Source organism: Vipera berus (genome assembly GCF_964194415.1).
Source record: "Vipera berus genome assembly, chromosome: 3".
Classification (NCBI taxonomy): Eukaryota; Metazoa; Chordata; class Lepidosauria; order Squamata; family Viperidae; genus Vipera; species Vipera berus.
The window spans coordinates 119,530,195-119,545,261 of NC_138204.1; the positions used below are offsets into that span (position 1 = coordinate 119,530,195).

The 15,067-nt window shown below is 45.2% G+C and overlaps 1 protein-coding gene across 1 annotated transcript in view; it reads right to left on the bottom strand.

Moving 5' to 3' along the window:
• The window catches only part of ARAP3 (ArfGAP with RhoGAP domain, ankyrin repeat and PH domain 3), a gene marked incomplete at its 5' end in the record, with an annotated part of 117,575 nt that overhangs the window by 59,461 nt on the left and 43,047 nt on the right, over nucleotides 1–15,067 (bottom strand). The window contains one exon of the mRNA XM_081325543.1: nucleotides 4,394–4,557. Within this exon, the coding sequence (XP_081181669.1) occupies nucleotides 4,394–4,557 (164 nt within the window). The remainder of the gene's footprint in view (nucleotides 1–4,393; nucleotides 4,558–15,067) is intronic.

A 15,067-nucleotide genomic window follows, 5' to 3' on the forward strand; every position in this document is an offset into this window, starting at 1 on the left:
CTGTTTAAAATCCGCTTAGTTTAAAAGCTTATGGCTTTTGCTGTCTTCAGCTAGGGCTGGACATGGAGTTAGCCAGCCTTTTCTTCTATTGGTTTTTGGGAGGCTTCTCCTGGACTGTTCAGAGAGACCACGTCTCTCCTAAGTCCCTGGGATTTCCTTCCTTCATTCCACCCCTTCAGGAGGGGTTCTGGCCTCTTAGGGTCCCCAACAAAAAGAAATTTCAGCCAGAGGGTTTGGCATTCCGAATCCTCTGACTGCTCCACTGAAAAACAGGAACCGGAAGCCTGGTTGGATTGTTTTCTATTGCTGGTGTTTGCATTATATTAAATTCCAGTATGGCATGGTCACTTTCACCCAAGGTTCCGGCAATTTTGATTCCCTCTATCACTTCTTCCCTATTTGTAAGGATTAAGTCCAGTATAGCTTTGCGTCTAGTTCCCTCCTCCACCTTTTCGATGACAAAGTCGTCAGCTAGGTTGGTTAGGAATCTCCCACTCACTGCAGAGTTTGTTTCCCAGTTGATATCTGGATAGCTAAAGTCTCCCATTGTTACTGTGGTGTGCTTCCTGCATACATTTGTTAACTGGTTGGCAAAGAGTTCATCTGTTTCTTCTGGTTGGTTGGTTGGTCTGTAATATACACCTATGGTGATGTCACTCTTTTTCTCTTTTATACTGACCCATAAACACTCTGGAGAGATTTTGTCTTGGGTCATGTGCATTTCTGCAGATATGTAGCGTTCTCTTACATATAGTGCAACTCCCCCTCTTCTTTTTGTAGACCTGTTTCTTTTGAATAATTTATATCCATCCGTCTGTTCCATTCATGGCTTTTGTCCCACGAGGTTTCTGTTATGCCAACTATGTCATACTCTCCCTCATGTACTATTGCTTCTAGTTCACCCTGTTTGTTCCCCAAGCTTTGAGCATTTGTTTTTAAGCATTTTAGGCTTTTATGCCTGTCTGTGGGTATGTTTCCTGTATCTTCTGATTATTGTTTGGGTTTTTCTTTTTTTCTCATCACTGCCTACCTTGTGGTTTGTTTTGTTTCTTGGGATTTGTGATTAGTTTTGGGTTCTAAAGATTCTAGAGATTGGTCACTCGTCATCCTCAGTTTTAGTTTAAAGCCCTTCTGATGAGTTGGGCCAGTCTTTTTCCAAGTACATTTTTGCCTGTTTTCATGTAGTCCATCCCTTGCCAAGAGTCCCTTGTGTAGAAAAATGCAGTCTGTGATCTAGGAAACCAAAGTTTTCTTGGTGACACCAACCCTTTAGCCAGTGATTTATTTCTGAGGTGTTTTTTTCTCTCTCAATGAGTATTGGCCTTACGTTGGGAGTACTGACAAGAACACTACTTGTGCTCCTAGCTTCTTAACTTTGTTGCCTAGTTGTTTGTAGTCTTTCACTATTGCACTCAGGTTGTTTGTTGTGTCGTTTGTTCCAATGTGGAGGAGGGGGAGGGAGTAGTATTCTGTAGGCCTAATTATTTTGGTTAGGTTCTTGGCCACATCTTTGATTTTTGCTCCAGGGAGACAGCATACCTCCCTGAATTGTATGTCTTGTCTGCAGATGGAGGATTCTGTTCCTTTGAGGATAGAATCTCCTATTACCAACACTCTCCTTTCTTTTTTTGGTGGGAGGCTGCAGTCTGGGGCGCTTTTCTGTTTGTCTCAGGTGTGTTTGTTGGTGTGGCTTTTTAAGGGGTGTTTGAGGTGGCTTTTTTGGGATATTTGAAGTTGATTCTTTACTAGGTGCTTGCATGTCTTCTTTGAGGGGGAGGTTGTGGGTCTGCGTATTTCCTTCTAAGGGGAGAAATTGATTGCTCAGTTTTAATGTGGTTGCTTCTGGTTGGGTAGGACTGGGGAGAAGGGGTTTGTTTGTTGCATGCTGTTTCTTGCTTTGAGTGTGGTGTTTCCTTCTGTGTGTTGACATACTTCCATTTGTCTTCCTCCAAGGGTTTATTGGTAGGGTCAAATCCTCTGTAGTTATTTGTTTGTTGTTTAGTTTGGTTTGAGTGGAACTTTCTTTCATACGTTGGGGTTTGGCTAGAGTTGCCTCTAAGTTCCTGACCTTTTCTAGTAGTAGTTCGCATAATTTGCATCTGATGCATGTGTAGTTTGGGTGTTCTTTGGGAATCAGTGCATACATGGAACATGTATTGCATATCAGAATAGTTTCAGTCACCTGTTCCATGGGTCTGGCTTTTGGTAGTCCCTCTTTTTGGTTGGTGGTTGTGCTTTGCTGGTAGTTAATAAATAGGTAAGAAGAGGGAAAAGAGGGAAAAGGACAGGAAAAGGAGGTAATTAATATATTTGAAATTCACAGAACAGAGGTGGTAGAGATTGAATGAAACTAAACAGCTGTTTGTCATTAAGTACCCATAAGACCTTTTTTTAAAAAGAAAGTCTTTAAAGAGAAGCAATTTATTGTGGTCACATAACTATTTTTAAAGACTTATTTGGACAAATTCAAAACTTTTAAATTTGAACAACAGGCATATAACTGTCAAGCTCAATCAAGCTGACTTAATCATAGTGTTGCTGTTAGTTGCGAAGTCGTGTCCGACCCATCGCGACCCTATGGACAACGTTCTTCCAGGCCTTCCTGTCCTCTACCATCTTCTGGAGTCCATCTAAGCTCACGCCTACTGCTTCAGTGACTCCATCCAGCCACCTCATTCTCTGTCGTCCCCTTCTTCTCTTGCCCTCAACCTTTCCCAGCATTAGGCTCTTCTCCAGTGAGTCCTTCCTTCTCATTAGGTGGCCAAAGTATTTGAGTTTGAGCTTCAGGATCTGGCCTTCTAAAGAGCAGTCAGGGTTGATCTCCTCTAGGACTGACCGGTTTGATCGCCTTGCAGTCCAAGGAACTCGCAGGAGTCTTCTCCAGCACCATAGTTCAAAGGCTTCAATTCTTTGGCGCTCAGCCTTTCTTATGGTCCAGCTTTCAAAGCCATACATTGCAACTGGGAAGACCATAGCCTTGACTATACGCACTTTTGTTGACAGGGTGATGTCTCTGCTTTTTAGTGTGCTGTCTAGATTTGCCATGGCTTTCCTCCCAAGGAGCAAGCGTCTTTTAATTTCTTGGCTACAGTCCCCATCTGCAGTGATCTTGGAGCCCAGGAAAATAAAATCTGTCACTACCTCCATTTCTTTCCCATCTATTTGCCAGGAATTGAGAGGGCCAGATGCCATGATCTTGGTTTTCTTAATGTTTAGTTTCAACCCAAGTTTTGCACTCTCCTTCTTCACCCGCAACAAGAGGCTCTTTAGTTCTTCTTCACTTTCTGCCATTAGAGTGGTATCATCTGCATATCTTAGGTTGTTGATGTTTCTTCCGGCAATCTTAATTCCAACTTTTGATTCATTAATCATAGTAATAGGGGACTTTAGCTATCTTGATATCAACTGGAAGACAAACTTTGCATCAAGTGGAGATCAAACAGGTTCCTGACAAACCTAGCAGACAATTTTGTCTCTAAAAGGTACAGAAGGAATTAGGTCAACTATACTGGACTTAATTCTCACTTAGAGAGAATAAATGATAGGGGGGGTTGAAGTTGCAGGAACTTTGGGGGAGTTCCTGACAGAATTAATGAAACCAGAAGCTTGGGTATGATGGACAAGCCCATCATTGGACATATAACCTTGTGGTACCCCACTGCTTACTTCCCCCCATATAGAAATGGATTTTCAAAATGGATTTTGAAATTGACTGAATTATCAGATATGGTGAAATTAACTGCTTTGATTAGAGATAATGGACTAGACAGATTTATAAGAGATTAGAAACTGTTTGTGGACTTTCTACGGGCTAAATATAATAACAGATGGTTAACAGAGGAATTTGAAGATTAGTGTAATATCTAGCTTAACCTGTTGACTGCTTTTTCTTCTTTCTTCTTTTATATATAAAAAATCCAAATGATAAGAGCCATTTAACAATAGAACGAACTATTCAGAGGTGGTTGACTTCCTCAATGGCACTTAAATAGCTGCTAAATGGCCATCTGTCAGGGATACTGAAACAATGGATTCCTATCCCACACAAAAGATTGGACTAAATTATTTCCAATTCTTGCATTCTATTGTTCTGTCAGTTTATTTGAAATGGCTAGTCAAGAAACTGGCTCAGTTTTCCAAAAACCAATAAGGAATTACAGTAGAAAAGCTATTAAGCTATTACAAAAGAACTCTAGCAACTGTTGTATATCAAATACAAGCCCCATTTATTGTGAAATCAAGGTTCACATTCTTATGCTTTATTTTCTTGCCCATGCAAGGTAATAGACTTAAAGCCACTCTTTTTCAGGCAAGAGGGATAGTTTGGCTTACTCTGATCACAATGAAGTATACATTATTTTTGGTTGATTGAAGGAACCTCTGAGTAACTTACCATATTGGGTGATAAATGAAATACAACTGCTCACAATAATGGGAATGCCATTCTTGTTGAGCTGCTGGTCTTGCAAGGCATTCCCTTGACTTCCTGCTGAATTCTGAATAGCTGTACACCATGAAGAAAAGTCTAGCTGTGACGCCCCTTGGAGACAGAATGTCCTAAAAAGGAAGCAAGAATAAATTCCGATTATAGCAATCAGAAATCAGGTGCTACTTTTTATTTCCTGGAGTATTGGCCTTATTTTTTTACCATAACATTACCCTCTTACTACAGGATGTCCTCTCCTTTCCCAAGTATTCCACTATCTTGTCACCGTCAACACTATGATTCCCAGAAATCATTCCACCGCAATAATCAGTATGTCTTTAATATGGCCTTCTGCAACAGTATGTTGCTGCCCAACCCTGCATACATTTTATTCTCTAAGGTCATATCTGTTTTACGCAATAAACAAACCCGCGTAGTGCTTTTAGTTACATTAACAGGTGGCATAGTACCTGTTAATGTAAATGAAAGCACTATGCAGGTTCGTACATTATTTAAAAGCAGATAAATTGTTGGAAGTGATGTAAAGGCAAGACATTATAGTATCTCATATCTCTCTGCTGTGAGAGAATAAGGAAAGATGGGCCATATATACTATTCTGGTAGTTTTTAAATAGCTTACTTCATTCTTTTTGCTGGAATTAAAAAAAAAACAAGAGATAACTTCCAAACTAACTTATAGAAGGTCTCCAGACAAAGAACAACAAGAAGAAAAAGTATCTTTATAGAAATGGAAACTCGTTATTGCCTTATACCACCAAAGCTTTATTTTCTTTTTTTTTTATTAAAAAGTTTTATCATACATTTTATCTTTAACAAACCCCCCTACCCCTCCCCTATCCCTCCCTCCTTACCCCTCCCCCCCTCCCCCCCCCGACTTCCCAGAGCTAAGTACAAGGTATAAAAAACAGAAAAAAAAGAATCATAAACAACCACATGCTAACAACCGTAAACTCTAAAATCTATCACTCTCTAGCTCATATAGAATAACTACAAACACTATTAATATAAAATCTTCATTTAAAAAAAAAAAAGATTTAGGCAATCTAGCATGACTTGGGACGCGCTTAAAAGCTCCAGCCTTGTCCATCTGTACATCCAAAACACCATTCCAATCCCCCATAAAAATAACAGATTTATAATCCAACTGGGTAAGCTTTGTACAAAGTAAACTAAAAAAGTCAGCTTGTTGTTGATTAGGAGCATATAATCCAACTAAAAGCGTCTTTTTGCCTTCTAGCAGCAGCTCTATCATAACGTATCTTCCATGCTTATCTGCTTCAATTAAGTCTGCTGTTAAAGCACTTTTAACATAAACAACCACTCCATTTTTCTTATTCATTGCAGAAGCAACAAATCGCGTACCCAACCTTGAGTTCAGTAAATACCTTTGATCCACAACCCTAATATACGTTTCTTGCAAACATATAACATCTATCTTGAATTGTTTTAAATATTGAAAAACTTTCTTCCTCTTCTGTGGTGAATTTAGTCCATTAACGTTCCAAGTTAAAAATTTAGTTGTCATGCATATCATCCCAAAGCTCTTAAAGCGCTGCTCTGATAGGACTATCTTTTTTAGGCCGTGCTCCTCCCACTGCTTGGCTATAAGTACGTTGTGAAAGTTCCATAGGCATCTGCTGATCTTGTTCTTTTATTTTTTATTTTTTAATCGTTTTAAAGCAGCACGCGTCACCCTCTGCTCTCTAAGATCATCCAAAGAAGTTGTAGCTTGATCTCCTCCAGCACCGTTCTCCTCTGTCTGTCCATCTTCAACCTCTTGATGTTCTCCTTCTCCAGATCTCTTTGCAGCTTCCAAAAGTAATAATGGGGTTGCTTTTAAAACGTTATTATAAAAATCACGCGCCTGCATCACAGTAACCAAACGGTACCTTTTACCTTCATGCATCACCATCAACCCAACTGGGATCTCCCATCTGAACCTTATATCTCGTTGTTTGAGCTCTTGCACAAGAAATGTAAAATCCTTCCTTCTCCTTAAAATCTTTGGAGGAATTTCTTTTAGAACCAAAACTTCTTGATCAGCAATCACAACTTTAGAATCATAGGCAGCTTGTATAACTTCATCTCTAATTTCCCTCTTTACAAAATAAACCACCACATCTCTAGGCAGCTTTCTCTGTCTAGCAATCCATGAATTCACACGAAACACTTTATCCATGCCTCCCTTTATTTCAGATGCTGGCTGATTCAATACCACTTCCAGAGCCTCAGAAATCAGCTGCTTTAGATCTTCCTTAATATTCTCTTTTAAGCCTCTGATTCTAACAGCAAATTGCATCTGGTAATATTGAGCAAGACTCAATTCTCTGTCCATTTTGTCTCTTAAATCTTCATTCTCCAATACTTTTGCTTCTAATATGACATTCTTTTGAGTCAAATCTTCCACTTTTTCATCCAGGTCTTCCACACATTCAGCCACTTTATACACTGAAGACAAAATGTCTGCCTTCATCACACTGAACTTCTGTTCCATCCTCTCTTCCATTCTCTCCTCCAATTTCTCCAATTTCTCCTCCATCCGTGCAAATTTATCACCCATTGATTCCAGAATTACCTGAGCATGTTTTTCAAGAGCATCTTGTAGATCCTTCGGTGTCAATACATCAGGAGGATGCAACGCCTGCAATGATGATTGTTGCGTCGGAGAAGTTCCAGCACTCCGAAGAGTTTTTGAGGGAGGTTTAGCCGCCATCTTTTACTTCCACTTGTGACGCACTTTCACTTTAAGTTTAAAAAAGTCCATCAAGCTCGAGAGTAAAATATAATAATCCTCTTCATCCTTTCCTCTTGTACCGCTCTGCCTGCTCCTTTTATTCCATAGTCCTTCCTTCAGGCAGGGGTGGTCGCAAACGCCTGGCTCTGCTCCAAAAAATCCGGAGCAGAGACGCTGGCCAGCTGGGAGCGACCCAGGCTACGGGGGAGTTCGATCCTTCAGCCGCCCAAGCAACAAGCTCAGGCGGCCCCGGAGAACTCAACCCCTACCTGGGGCCTCACCCCCTCCTCTTCTCCTGAGGAGGGGGCTTCAAATTCACCCAAACAGCTGATCGGCGCTGTTTCGGGTGAAAATTACTCAGCTGAGCCGCCCCTAGACACCTCCCTGTCTATAGCAAGTTCCTTCCCTTTAAAAAACTATTCATTCTATTAAATATGAATAGAAAATTGGCATGCTGCAAAACCAAACATCACTCTCCAGTAGGTGTATTTGTGTGTGTGTGTTCATGTATAAAAACTCCCTTCTCACCATATGGGTGGCAATCTCTACCACAGCTCTGGAAATTTAAGGGTTCTATGCAGCATCTTAACTGCCCCTAGCACTGCACTCTTCTGGAAACAGAGCTCTGATGTTGTTCCTGGGACTTGTTGGAGCCACCTTTTCCAGTTTAGGAGTCACTTGGCCACTCCAAATTAGGCTTGGGGCTGTGAAGAGGACTTTGGATTTCTAGAGCAGTCTGCATTACCTACAAGAAGAGCTTCCGGCAAGGGATGGGCTACACCTCACAAGAACCGGGAAGAATGTATTTGGAAAACACATCTGAAGAGCTTTAAACTAAAACTAAGAGGGGAGGGTGGTCAAGCTTTAGCATCTTTAAAACCAAATCCCAAGCATAAATCCCAACACAATCAATCAAACAAACAAGGAGGTAGAAAGGGAAGGGAAGGAAGAAAAACTCAGATACAAACTAGGAGATGTAGGAAGCACAGCTACGGTCAGCCATAAAGGACTCAGATGCGAATGCTGAAGAATTAGGGAACCAACAGAACAGAACTGTTATTCTTCACAACTTTCTGTAAAGTCTCCCATCAGGACTTTGGAGGATCTAGCCCATACAATGTTTAGATGGTTTTTCACACAATGCCAGCTACTTGGTTGTGCCATTCATTTTTGCATGTATCTTACACTTCTCCCAATATCCTCATTGTAAATCCATGTCAGATGGATCAGTGAGTCAATGTTATGTTCACTCTTGGCATACAGGTTGATGTCATCCATGAAGAGCAGGGGTGTCAAACTGCAGGCCCACGGGCCGGATGTGTCATGCCAAAATCGTACCCACCCCATTGCCGGCAATGGAAAAAAAATCACAATACGTTGTGACACGTCACATGACATTGCGAGTTTGACACCCCTGATGTAGAGGAAGTGGCTTGAACCTGTATCCATATCCAGTCTGTGTGATTATCTGGTTGAGGGGGTTCAACCCTATGCTGAACAGTGGTGGAGACAGTGCATCACCTTGGTATATGACACACTTAATGACTACTTGTATGAGCTGTCTTGAGTTGGCTTCCAGTGTTTTCTTTCATAGACTATTGAGTTCTTGAGGAAGGTCCTTAGTGTCCGGTTGACTTTTTATAATGCCAGGAATTCACAGTTCCATGTGTGTGGCATTGAGTCATAGGCTTTCCTGTAGTCAATTCAAGCTGTACTCAGCTTGGTCTGTCTAGACTCTGAGTCTGGGCGACTGCTCTGTCTATGAACAACTAGTGTGGTTCCCAATGCTCTTCTGTACTCATTTATTGGTCCCAAAGATGCTGTAGCTTGGTAGCTAGGATGTCTGATAGGAGTTTCCATGTTCTGAGGAGGCAGGTTATTGACTGATAGTGCTCTTTCCTTCTGGGGGTCTTTTATGATCAGCACTGACCTTCCTTTGCTAGTTTGGATGTGAGCCTGCTGCTAGCTGCTGGTTTGGTGGCTGTGCTGTTATTGGATTATTGCACAGTAGTTCAGACTACACCTTGGATGGTTCTTTGGAGAACAGGATATTTATATTCTTGGCCTCTGCTTCTCTAATATATCTCCTTAGCTTAGTAGCCAATGCTGCGAACATTTGTTTAACAATTTCTTAGTCTTCAGATGGTGTAGTGTATGCTGCTAGCATACACAGGAAATGCCAGCGCAGCAGGGGGCTGGACAGCTCCAGGCGATAACCGCTGAGGCGGGAAAAGCCGGACGGAGCAAGTTTGACAGCCCCCGGCATGGTCAGCTCTGGCGGGAAGCCAGGGTTTAAACCTATTGGCCACATGCACTGGTGGGAAGCCCAGGTTCAATTCTATTGGCCATCATTCACCTGGGCAGGTATAAGAAACACCAGGTAAACCCCTTTGTCCCAGATTCATTCCTGATCCGAATAAAAGAAATACTACCCAGCTCAAGTGTCCGTCTCTCTGTGCGACCATGCGACTTTGCACTGGCGACAAGGATGGGATCCTGCATCGGACAACGCTAGCCGCGGACGGAATCCAATCGGCAGCCCCGGATCCAGACGCAGGACAACCGAGACGACGAGATGACACAACTGGGTCAGTATCCCCTTTTCAATAGCGGCCACCCCGAGGAGTGGGAAGCCTTCGTGGGGCTGATAGAATGCTACCTGAGGGCGAACGGGGTGAAGGAGGACCGGCAGAGAGTGGCGGTACTGCTCTGCAGCTGCGGCACAGAAACCTACCAGCTGGCGGTCGGTCTCTGCGCACCCGATGACATCCACTCCATCGGCTACAACGAATTGCTGGCGAAGCTGTCTGAACATTTCAAGCCCGAGACGTCCGAGATCGCCTGGCGGTATCGTTTTGAAAAACGGGATCAGCGACCAGGTGAGTCTGCCAAACAGTATATGGCAGCTCTGAGGCTGGCAGCTCGCCTCTGCAATTTCGAAAATCTAGAAATTAGGCTGCGGGATCGGCTCGTTTGTGGGGTGAGGGACAGGAAGCTGCGCCAGAAACTTTTTGCTAAGCAGAAACTGACCCTGAGGGATGTCCAAGACGAACTCCTAGCCTGGGATGTAGCCGAGGAGCCTGAGACGAGGGAAGGTGGATCCATCCACCAGGTGAGAAGAGGCACCGACGCAGATGGGGCAGAGCTGGAGGTGGATGCCATCAACCGACCTCAGCGATCCTTCAACCCCGACCGAGACAACAGAAAAGAACTGAGACCAGCCACGGCAGGCGAGAGAGACCAGGAGTGCAGATGCGGAGCGAGCGGACCCCAGTCTACCCAGCCTCACGGTCCCAGCGCGAATCGCCCTCGGTCTACGCAGCATTGCGGCTGCAACTCCCGGTCTACCCTGAACAGCGGCTACGGACAGCCCCGGTCTACCCAGTGCTCCGGCTGCGGCGCGAGCGGCTCCCGGTCTACCCGCTGTGCAAGCTGCGGAGGACAGCATCCCCGGTCTACCTGCCGTTTCAAGTCGGCGAAGTGTCGGTCGTGCGGAAAAATGGGGCACATCACGGCAGTCTGCAGAAGCAAGCAGCGGGACAGCCTACACGAGGTGGAAGCCGAGTTCCAGTATGCCACAGGTACTGGGAAGCGGTCGCTGGGTCTGACTGTGAGTCACACGTCGGGCCGGCCGGCCGTTTTCAAAACAGGGGCTCCTGCGGCGCTAGCACGAAAAATAAAACTGAGGGTGAGGCTGCAAGGGGTCCCCTGCTTGATGGAGCTGGACTCAGGGTCAGCCGTATCCATCATCTCCGCCAGAACGTTTTTAGACATTTGCAAGCGGAGCGGCCAACAGGTTCCCTTGAGGACATCCAGACTGACCCTCTCTGACTTTCAAAATTCACCGATCAAAATCCGGGGGGAGGCGTTGTTGTGGGTGCAGTACAAGGGATTCAAGGGTAAATTAAGTGTGTTGGTTGTCGAGGGCCAGCGGACTAGCCTTGTGGGGTTAGGGTGGTTTAACGCCTTGGGCATCAAAATCACAGGGATTAATCAGACACGGAGCCATTTGTCCCTAGAAGCAGTCTGCGAGGAATTCACGGACGTGTTCGATGGGCAGTTGGGAAAGTACACGGGTCCCCCAATCTCATTTAGACTAGATCCCCAGGTACAACCCATAAGGATGAAGGCGAGGCGTGTTCCATTCGCGTTAAAGCAAAAGATAGAGCGGGAATTGGATAAGCTGGTAGACCAGGGGGTGTTAACACCAGTTGATGGAGCGGATTGGGAAACTCCCATCGTAACGCCAATTAAAGCAAATGGGGAAATTCGTATCTGCGCTGATTATAAAGGGACTATAAACCGAGCTTTAAGTGCCCATTCCTATCCGGTCCCTGCAGTCAGCAGCATCTTAGCGTCCCTACAAGGCGGGTCGGTGTTTGCTAAATTGGACCTCGCCCAAGCTTATCAGCAATTGCCGGTAGACCCAGGGGCTGCTAGAGCACAAACGATCATCACTCACAAGGGAGCGTTCCGGGTAGACCGGTTGCAGTTTGGGGTTAGCGTAGCGCCGGGGATATTTCAGGAGGTGATGGAAAGGACGCTTAAGGGAATACCAGGGGTTTGCCCTTATTTTGATGACGTCCTGATCGCAGCCAGCTCCCCGGACGTGCTGGCGACCCGTTTAAGGACGGTCCTTGAGAGGTTCAGGGGGGCAGGTCTCAAACTCAAAAGGGAGAAGTGCAGGATTGGGGTCCCAGAGACAGAATTCCTGGGGTTCAGGATAGATGCTCAAGGCATCCACCCATCTGCATCAAAGGTGAGGGCAATCAAAGAAGCCCCTGCTCCCAAAAACAAGCCTGAATTGCAGGCGTTCTTGGGGCTCCTCAATTTCTACCACACATTCCTGCCTCACAAAGCCTCAATTGCAGAATCCCTACATAGGCTACTTGACAAGCAAGCGCCTTGGGAATGGACTGACAAACATGCAAAAGCATTCCAAACACTAAAAAACATGTTAGCAAGCGATGCCACTGTCACCCATTTCAGGGAAGATCAGCCAATCTGTCTTGCGTGCGATGCATCCCCTTATGGGATTGGAGCAGTGCTCAGCCATCTCAAGGAGGATAGAACTCAGGCTCCCATCGCCTACTACTCCAGAACCCTGTCAGCTGCAGAGCGGAACTACGCCCAGATAGACAAGGAGGCACTGGCAGTGGTTGCTGGAGTAAAGAAATTTCATGATTACCTGTATGGCAGAGATTTCATAATCTTCACAGACCATAAACCTTTATTAGGACTATTCACAACAGAGAAACAAACACCACAGATTTTGTCACCTAGAATGCTAAGATGGTCAATATTTCTCTCTGCATATTCTTGTAAATTGATACACAGACCAGGGAAGGAGATGGGGCATGCTGATGGTCTCAGCAGACTGCCCCTAATGGACAGGGAGCCGGACCCAGCACCGGCTGCCCAAATCCTGGCAATCCAAGAACTGCCAGAATGCCCCCTCAACGCGAAGGACATAGCCACAGAGACACCAAAAGACAAGGTTCTGAGCAGGGTTCATTCGTGGGTGAGTAGTGGGTGGCAAGACAAATCACCAGGGCAAGAGTTCACTGCTTACTTCTCAAGAAGGTTTGAACTGTCCACACACAAAGGGTGCCTTTTGTGGGGAAACAGAGTCATAATTCCCACAAAGCTCAGGGAAAGAGTTCTCCAATCACTACATGAAGGACACCCAGGGATAGTAAGAATGAAGGCTCTAGCAAGGAGTTACCTGTGGTGGCCAGGGTTGGACAAGGAAATAGAAGCATAGGTAGCGGAGTGTTACACATGCCAGAGGACACGGCCAGAACAACCACATGCACCAGTCTAAAAGTGGGAGGAAACACACTCACCCTGGTCCAGGGTGCACATAGACTACGCTGGCCCATTCCAAGGTCACACATTTCTGGTAGTTGTGGATAGTCATTCAAAATGGCTTGAGGTGGTACCTGTAAGCAGCATGACATCAGCAGGGACCATCCAAGCATTGAGGGGGATATTTGCTACACATGGGCTGCCTGATGTAATCGTGTCAGATAATGGAACGCAATTTACTTCCTCGGATTTCCAGGTGTTCCTGAGGACCTTGGGGATTAGACACGTCACCTCGGCCCCCTTCCACCCTGCCAGTAATGGATTGGCAGAACGATTCGTGAGAACAACAAAAGATGCACTCAAGCGCATAGTACAGGGAGATTGGAAGCAAAGACTAGCCACATTCCTCCTTCACCAACACGCAACACCTTGCACTGCCACAGGCAAAAGCCCAGCGGAACTCAGATGGGGGAGACGCCTCATTACAACTTTAGACAGGCTCCATCCAGACAGAGTAGCCGCAGACACGGGGAACCCCAACATCAAGACACACTTTACCTCTGGGGACCTCATATGGGCCAGGAACTACAGTACGGGTTATCCATGGGTGCCAGGGGAAATTATAGAGCAAACAGGGCCCCTTTCCTACAGAGTAAGGGTGGAGGGGGGACTCCTGTGGAAAAGGCATCTGGATCAACTGAGGAAAAGGACTCCTGAAAGGGTGGCAGAGGACACACTGGGGGGTGAGGAGGAAGATCCAACACAAAAGCCAATACAAACACATTCACCAAGGAGGATGGTTGGGGGGGGGAGCAATGGCAACCCCTGTACAGGCAGGAGTCTGATAGAGAAACCAGGCAGTCACCAGGAATCAGCAAATCACACACACAGACACATAGCAACCTTCCTCAACAGGAGCTTCAGGAAGGAATGAATAGCCACGCCACCATACCTCCGGAAGAACATGTACCAAGAAGGTCAAGTAGGCCACACAAAGCGCCAAGCTACCTCACTGACTATGTACGTTCATAAGGGGGCAACAGATCAACAGGTGTATCCATTGTAACCATGTTTTGTAAATATGTGTATATAGTTGGAGATGGTATGACAGAGGAAAATCCTCACTATGGGGGAAGGGGTGTAGTGTATGCTGCTAGCATACACAGGAAATGCCAGCGCAGCAGGGGGCTGGACAGCTCCAGGCGATAACCGCTGAGGCGGGAAAAGCCGGACGGAGCAAGTTTGACAGCCCCCGGCATGGTCAGCTCTGGCGGGAAGCCAGGGTTTAAACCTATTGGCCACATGCACTGGCGGGAAGCCCAGGTTCAATTCTATTGGCCATCATTCACCTGGGCAGGTATAAGAAACACCAGGTAAACCCCTTTGTCCCAGATTCATTCCTGATCCGAATAAAAGAAATACTACCCAGCTCAAGTGTCCGTCTCTCTGTGCGACCACGCGACTTTGCAGATGGAATCAGGCTCTTATATTTATATTAAGGATTAAGTCTTATCCTTAATCTTCATACCCTGCTGTAATTCCACCAGTTGACTAATCTCTGTCCAAGGTGCCTTGATTTTGGAGCCTTGGTAACTGGTCTCAAGGGTTGATTGTAGCTAGTTTATCCATGATCTTGTGCCTCATATCAGCTGCTGTGCTCTAAAATGGAGAGGTTGGCAGTGATGATCCAGCTTCAAGTGCACATCCAATTCTTCTTCCAGATCTTCTTGAATCTGACATGTAATGTGTAGTTGTTCTATCTCAAGTTGTGAGAGGAACTTATTTTTCACTATGTTGAAGTGTTTGGTAATTAACTATTTCATATTTAATGTGAATGAAGGTCTTCTGTCCATCCATAGTTCCTGCCCATACATTTCATATATTCTCTCTCATTGGGTGTACTGTTGTAGTAGCATTCCATCAATTCCAGTTTTCTGTCTCATCCATGTATGGTTTCCTCCAGTAATCTACTTATTGCCAGATTATCCTGGTTCCCCAACATCTGACATGGACTGTGTTAAACTGGGCAACAGTTGAGCTGGAATGATTTTCCTAGCTCAGAGGTGTCAAACTGCCGG